The 7330-nt window shown below is 53.8% G+C and overlaps 1 protein-coding gene across 1 annotated transcript; it reads right to left on the bottom strand.

The window, feature by feature from the left end:
* Positions 1–3533: 3533 nt before the first annotated feature.
* GUCA1B (guanylate cyclase activator 1B) lies at positions 3534–6666 on the bottom strand. Its single transcript, XM_005429665.1, has 4 exons — positions 6455–6666; positions 5135–5284; positions 4131–4245; positions 3534–3661 (listed from the first exon to the last, which is right to left on the bottom strand). The coding sequence occupies exons 1-4, from the start codon at positions 6656–6658 to the stop codon at positions 3534–3536; spliced, it is 597 nt and encodes a 198-aa protein (XP_005429722.1). The 5' UTR covers positions 6659–6666.
* Positions 6667–7330: the final 664 nt, after the last annotated feature.

Genomic DNA, 7330 nt, shown 5'->3' with positions numbered 1-7330 from the left:
GGACCACAAACCCGAGAGAACCCCCCCCCAAAACATCCCCTGGCACCCCCCAGAGCAGCCCCGGGACCCCCCAGAGCAGCCCCGGGACCCCACACCCGAGGGAACCCCCAGAGCAGCCCCGTGCGCTCTCGGAGCGCGGTCTCGGAGGCGAGGAGAGGCCACCGAAGCCATTCCCGGCCGGACTCTCCCCTTTCCCTTTCCCTTCCCCTTTCCTGCCCCTCTGCCGCAGCCCCGGCGCTGCTCGGGGCCCAGAACAGCCTCGAGGGCACGGTCTGTGAGGGTGATGCTCTTGAGACACTTTCCAGGCTTCTGAGCTGAGCTTAACTTTGGAGAAATGAAAGAAGAGAAAGGGAAGAAGGAAGGGAGGGAAAAGGAAGGACTGCAAGGAAAGGAAGGAAAGGAAAGAAAGGAAGGAACGCCAGGCACAAAGGCAGGAAGGAAGGAAAGGAAGAAAAATAAAGGAGGAAAGGGAGGAAAGGGAGGAAAAGAAGGAAAGGGAGGAAAGAAAGGAAAGGAATTTTGCCATGGCACAGCCGAGCGCAGGTGCTGTAAGAAAAGCACTGCGAGAGGCCACAGGCAGCGCCTGCAGTGACCGGCACGGGGCTCAGGAGGTCACTCTGGCCTTGCACAGGACGTTTTCCAAGGGAACCGCGCCACAGGTGCTCCGGGAATGACCTGGACACAAACCCCGAGCCCGGGGAGCCGCCCCTGCCCCAAGCTCGGCTGCGCCCAGAGCAGGGCAGGGATCCTCTCTCCGCCCATCCCTGCTGCTCTGCCTCTCCCCAGGGATGCCTCTCCCGGGGTATTTCAGGGCGTGATGCCCCCTTGGCTCCTGTTCCCTCTTCCCTCCATCCACAGCCCCGTTATTCCGCCTTTGCTCCTGCCCGGCTGCAGGGCACGGAGCAGATGGCAGCCCAGAAAAGTCAGGCGGCATTTGCCTTTTGCAAGCCCTCCTGCTGCCCCGTTTAGAGCAGAAAGAAATCCGATCAGCGCAATCCAATTGGAGCCGGGCCCTAAGTCTGGCGATGGGATTATGCAAATGCTGACATCGACAGCCCGGTGAGTGCTGATGGGGCTGCGAGAGATCAGGGCCGGCGTAGCCAGGGCTTTAAAATAGCCCTTGCCGTTTCTCGGCCAGAGATTACACAATTGATAAGAGGAACGATTTTCCACGGGTTGTGCCAGCTCTGACACCACCACAGCCCCGGCAGCTCCATCCCAGCGCTGCCCGGGGCTCGGAACCAGCTCCAGGCCTGCAGGGTCACACTGGGGCATCTGACTGCAGCACCCAGCTCACCTGATTTTAAACTCCTGCTCTCACTTCCATTGAGAAATCTTGTTTTTTTAATCATGCTCTCACGGTTTTTGCTGTCATCACACGAAGTTAAACGCAAGAGGCTCCTTCCCAACTCCGCAACAGCATCGTCATCTCGGCCTTATCTCTGTCTTACCCAGCTGCTCCAGCAGCTCCTCCCCTACATTCAATATCTCGCACTCACAGGCTGCAGTTTCGCTCAGGTGCTTACACAGCTCTTCACCTAATTAACAAACAGATACCAGAAACCGAAGGATTTAATAAATATTTCTTTATTCAAGTCGTGTTTTACAAAACTTCTACCAACATCTGTACAAGGGCTCACCGGGGAGGGCTGCTGGCCCGGGGGTCCCCAAACAGCCCTGCAGAGCCTGGGCTGACCAGGGGAGCAGAATTGCAGAATTTGAAGCATTTCAGTGAAGCAGAAGCAGCAAAATGCAATTCTATGAACTAGACAGCCTCTCTAAATCCGTGCAAGGAGCAGGGGGTGTTACCTGGGTTGAGATGATGAAATGTAAGGGATTCTTAGACATTTGTACCCTCCAATGAAAACATTTTTTTGCAACTGGAAAATCAATAAATGGGAATGTTTTCATCCAGGCTCTCAAGTCAGAAGTCAGATTTTTCTCTCAGATCTTGAGCTGATGAACTATCGACCAGAGAGAGCTTTGAGCAGCTGCCTCAGAGCAGCAGAAAGCACAAGTCTAATCAGCCCTGATAAGTCAGCACAGCACAAAGTGCTCAGTATTTACAGAGAACTCATAGAAAGGCTATTTCAAAGTGGACATGTGCACAATCTGAACTCCTGCACTGATTGTGTCTAATCCTGAGCACTTCCCCATGGAATTTAAACACTGGGTAAACTGACAAGACCACAAACCAGCACACTAATCAGCTAATGACAGCTACTACAGTCCTAATTAAAGGCCACAAAAAAGGGGTTGTAAATCTTTTCATTGGTATGACCTGGCCCACTGATCCCATAGGAAAATTCAAATGGAACAGACAAGCTCATGTTATTTCCTGGGGGGTTTTCTTTTTTCAAATGAACAGTAAATCCAATAAAGGTGAACCAAGATATTGATTCAACCCAAATTCTTTTCCCACATACATCCATGTAGGAACACGGGTTAGAACAGCAGAGCTCAGCCTGCAACTTGTGTAAATTCTATATCTGTACTCTGGGGCTAAATTAAATCCAGTGTAAAACCACTGTACTGCAATTTTTGTCACTTTTCCCACTTTTCAAGGCCAGTTTGGACCGGGCTTGGAGCAACCTGAAGTGGCAGGGCAGGGGGCTTGGAAATCGAGGAGCTTTCAGGTTCCTCCCAGCCCAGGCCATCCATGATTTCTGATTCTGTGGTCCTGCCAATGGAGCAGCACAAATCCCCCTACTGCAGAGACACTGCCAAGCACAACCCCGTCTTCCCTCATCTCTGCTCCCACACCAAACTTTCCTCAGTGCAGTGAAAATCCCGGAGCTCCCCGGGCTCACCCCTCTCCCGGGGCAGGAGAAGCTGCTCCAGTGAGGATTCCCCAGAACCAGGGGCTGGAAGGAGCTGAGTCCCACCTGGGCCGTTCTGGGCTCTGAGTGGGGCTGGGAAATGCCAGAGTGTGGAGCCAGCATCCCTCAGCCCCTCAGGCTCTGGGCAGTGAAAGAGCAGCCTCTGGTCCCAGGATGGGGAGGAAGGAGCTGCTGCTGCTCCTGCCCAGCCCTGAGGTTGTTTCCCTGAGCTCTGTGCTGCCCTGGCCACTGCTCAGGCCCAGCTCTCATTTCTGGTGGGGTTATGTTGGACACGAGCAGCAGTAAAGGCTACAAAACACACACAGGGACCCCCTGAGCACCCCCCAGCTGCCTGTGCTGCCCTGCAGGGGTGAGCCATGGCCAGGCCGCTCTGGGCAGCAGCCAGGCTCCATCCCCACTGCCCAGCCCCAACCCTGCTCGGGATCTGCTGCAGGAAGCCACCAGAGTTTGTTCCTGGGGTGTAACCAAAAAGCAGAGCTGGCAAACACGGGATTGTGTACACAGTCAAGAGTTATTCATGGGCCAGAAATAGTCCCTGGGTACCAGCAGTGCTCAGCACGTGGGTTTTACGGCAGAGACGGCTCCTTAAACCACTCCGGTTCTCACCTGGATGCTGAGATGGAATTAAAAAGGAAAGTTGTTACCGGGCTAGAGGGAGGAAGGGTCACACCTGGGGCTCAGCACCGAGCCCTCTCAGAACAAAGCACTCTTCCTCCTCTGCTCCGTGATCCATCCCCCGGGGTTCACATCCATTTGCAGCATCTTCATCACCCACTTGTCCTTCCTGGCCCCGTCAATGAACTCGTCAAGGGACAGCTGCCCTGTGGTGGGAGCAGGGACAGGCAGGTAAGAGAGGAGGAGGAGGAGGAGGCAGGGTTCCACCCAGGTTTCAGATAAAATGCTGATCAGGCTCGATCTCAGGGGATCCCCCACCTCAGCAGCTGAAGGACCAGCCAGGGGCTGTGACCCAGCGTGTCCTGCAAGGCCCAGCCCGACTGGAACCAGTGTCCTCACCCAGCTCCTGGTGCTGGGACCTGCCCTGGGCCTGCTGGGGCTGCCGGAGGGTGGGATCTGAGTGGCACCAAAGCTGCCCCAGCAGTGACTCCTCTGTGTTTTGCATTAAAATAACAATGAAAAGGATCTCACCCTGCTCCACCAAGAGACTTTTGGCTCTGTGCAACAGAGCAGAACCAAGCCCAGCTGTCCATTGTGAGAACACAACAGAGCCCAGGGATGTCTGGGCAGCCCAGCTCAGGTGAGCTCTCAGGAATGCACCTGGGCATCACTCACCGTCCCCGTTCTCATCCACCAGCTGGAATATCCTGTCCACCACCTCCTCCGGGGTCAGCAGCGGGGTCCTGTCCTCCACGTCCGACCAGCACACCTTCTTCAGCCTGTAGATGGACTGAAAGCAGCTCCCAGATCAGGGAGATGAAAGCACTGAGCTCTCTTGTCCCCCCGTGGCTGTGAAGGCCTTTCTCAAAGGCTGGGCTTGAACCTTTCTGGAAAGATCTGCCCCTCAGCAGCTCAGATCTGCAATGGAACCCCTGACCTCATGGCTGCACATTAGTGAGCCCATTTGCTCTGTGAGGCTGCTGCCCTCCTGCTCTCCTTACACACACGGGCAGAGCTCAGGGCTCCTTTGCAGAGAACAAAGTGAGAGTTTCACAGATGGGGAAAATCACAGGCCTTGAGTGGGAGCTTTTGCTGACCCCCAAAGGCAGGCGCAGCTGGACTGACCCAGCCCTGGGGAAGCTGTGCCCAGGCTGCAGATCCAGCCTGGCCCAGCTCTCATTCTGAGCCCCTTGCCAGGGGAAAGGCTCAGACTGAATCTCGCCCTGCCATGGCACCACCTGTCCGTGGTTACCTTTGCTGCTCAGGTTGAAGGGTTTTGTGTCAAGTCTGCCCAAGAGAGGATTAACAGTGGCCTCACAGTTCTGGGCACTTCTTGGCTGACCTCAAAACTGCAGTGGGAGGTGGCCCAGACAGGCTGCCCTGCTTTCCCAGCTGCTGCTGCTGCTGCTGCAGGGGAGCAGTGCTCACCTTCCTGCCCAGAGAGAGCCCTGTGCCCCAGGGAGGGCCCTGCACATCCCTGGGAGGCTCAGGTGGGGATGAGCATGTGCTCAGATATGGGATGTGCTCCCCAGCCTCTCCTCAGGCAGGAGCACAGGCGCCCGTGTACCTGCTCAGCCCCCAGCACCCTTGGAACCCCATTACCACGAACCCCACACAGCTCAGAGCGTTGCCAAAGAGCAGGGATTGCTGAAAGAAAGGATTGGGCAATGCCCACCTACCTCAACGATTTCCAGCAGCTCAGGTTTGTCTATGCAGCCGTTCCCATCCTTGTCATACACTTTGAACGTCCACCTCAGCTTGTGCTCCAGCTTCCCCCTCAAAACCAGGTTCAAGGCAGCCACATATTCCAGGAAATCAATGGTGTTGTCCTGCGCCGACACAGAAGCAGCAGCTGGGTGACCCTTGGCCGGGCAGAGAGCTGATGGCAAAGTGCTTTGCAGCTCCCAGAAAAGCTGGTTAGAGCTGCCGGGAGGACAGGCCAGGCACAGGAGCTTGCTTGGCACTCTGGGGAAGGTTTGTGGCAGTTCAGGACCTGCAGCCAGGCTGGGCTCCTCCTCCCATCCTGCATCCACCAGCACCCCCCAAAACCAGTCTCTGTCCTGTTAGGAAAACTCCTGTAAATTAGGAATGGGACTTCATCTTTTATGCACAGTTTGCTCTGCTGCCTTTTCCCCACAGCTTTCATAATGGAATCTGGGACTTGAACCTTTCATTTTTTGCAGGAATTTGGTTTTTCACAACTTGGAATTCTGAGACAAGCCTGGCCTGCCAACATCTTCCACGGCCTTTTAAAATCCTTTCCCACAAACTGATTTTTGCTGCCACTTCAATCAGATTTTGACCCTATTTTCAAAGGGAGCTTAAGGGAGATGAGTTGATCAGGGATGAACAGCCTGAGCCCCCTTTTCCTGTATTGATACAAGGAACAAACATCCCCACAGCTGGAACATGATCAGGAGCTTCAGGAAAAGAATAATTTCCCCATTTGGCAAGTGCTGCTCAGCCAAGGCAGCTGAGACCCCAAAGCATGCCAGGCTGCCCTGCAGCAGGGCAGGGATGCAGGAGCTGGGGCTGAACCACAAATCCCACTTTCCCCAGGTGTGCCATGGCAAATATGGCAAAGGGAATCAAACACAGAATGTCTGAATTGTCCAGCATTCCTCTGCTTTTGGAAAGCAAAGATAAAACCAATATTTTATTACAAACCACCTGCTCGTACCTGCCACAGACACTTCCTCCGGCACAGAACAAGGCTGGGTAGGATTTTCCTGCACTGTAATTTCCCCTCTATCTCAACACAGAAATATTTTTGCCATGTGGGAGCCTTGGCTATTTGAGGGCCTCAAAGTGTGACTGCCTAACTTCCAACTTTTTAATCCACCCTTAGTCCCTTAAGGGGACATTCTGACCTTAATTTAGGTGGAGATTTGAGGAGATAAATCCAGGCCAGCCTGTGCTCCTTCTCCTGCCCTTGCTGGTCCCTCGTTATGTATATAATATAGAGAAATAAATGACTGTAGAACCCTCTCAGCACTTACCCCATTCTTGTCAAAAGCCCTGAACATGTTCTCCACATACTCTGCTGCTTCCTGGTTGTCCTGGACCCCGAAGAACCTCTTGAACTCGTGCATGAAGAGGGTCCCACTGGGACATTCCACCACAAACTTCTTGTACCATTCCTGCAGCTCTGCAACATCAATCTCCCCTTGCTCCCCTTCAGCATTGGTGAACTGCTGCCCCATTTTCTTCGGGAAAGCAGGATTAAAAACAGAAGGAAAAGAAGAAGAACCTGCCAAAGTCCTTTGTTCTTTTTCTTCTCTCTGTCCCGTGCCTTCCTGTGATGTCAGTGCTGTGTCTTGCTATGTCACCTTCCCTTTTTTGTGCTTTATTTTCTGTTCCTCCTCCCTGCCCAGCTGCTGGCAGCTCCGTGCACTCCGCAGGAGATCTCAGAGTGGCTCCTGTGCCCCGGAGCACTGAGCACTGGGCACGGATAAAAATAACTAAAGATCATTAGGAGATTCCCACCCATGAGCCCCAGAGACCTTCAGATGTTCTGAGCTGTGCCCTATTTAGAAGCAAACTCCAGGGGCTCACGGTCTTTCTACACATTAATGCCTCCCTGTGAAAGAATTTGGGAGCAGAGGTTCCCTGCACACACAGCACACAGCCCCACTCTCTGTCCTGCAGGGTTTTCTAGGGGAAAAAGGGGATTGTAGGGGAAGGAACATTCATCTTTGCAGTGCTGGCTTGTGTTACCTGCCTGTGGGGGTTGCTCAGTGCTCCAGTGAGATGGGGCACAGGAAAAACAACAACTACAGAGAGGGGATCCTGAGAAAACAAACACTTCCACAGAAAAACCTGCTGGTGGATTAAATTAATTGAATGCCTGCAGTGGGCTGTGAGACAATTAGTGA

The sequence above is a fragment of the Geospiza fortis genome, unplaced genomic scaffold (assembly GCF_000277835.1).
Source record: "Geospiza fortis unplaced genomic scaffold, GeoFor_1.0 scaffold601, whole genome shotgun sequence".
NCBI lineage: Eukaryota > Metazoa > Chordata > Aves > Passeriformes > Thraupidae > Geospiza > Geospiza fortis.
This window is presented reverse-complemented; position numbering and strand designations above follow the sequence as displayed.

Bases quoted from the DNA above. Each gene is read 5' to 3' on its own strand.
- GUCA1B (XM_005429665.1), bottom strand. From the start codon at position 6,658: ATGGGGCAGCAGTTCACCAATGCTGAAGGGGAGCAAGGGGAGATTGAT. The intron at 5,285-6,454 runs GTAAGTGCTGAG...GTGTCGGCGCAG, and splicing joins GGGCTTTTGACAAGAATGGG to GACAACACCATTGATTTCCT. The intron at 3,662-4,130 runs GTGAGTGATGCC...CTCCCACCACAG, and splicing joins GGTGGATGAGAACGGGGACG to GGCAGCTGTCCCTTGACGAG.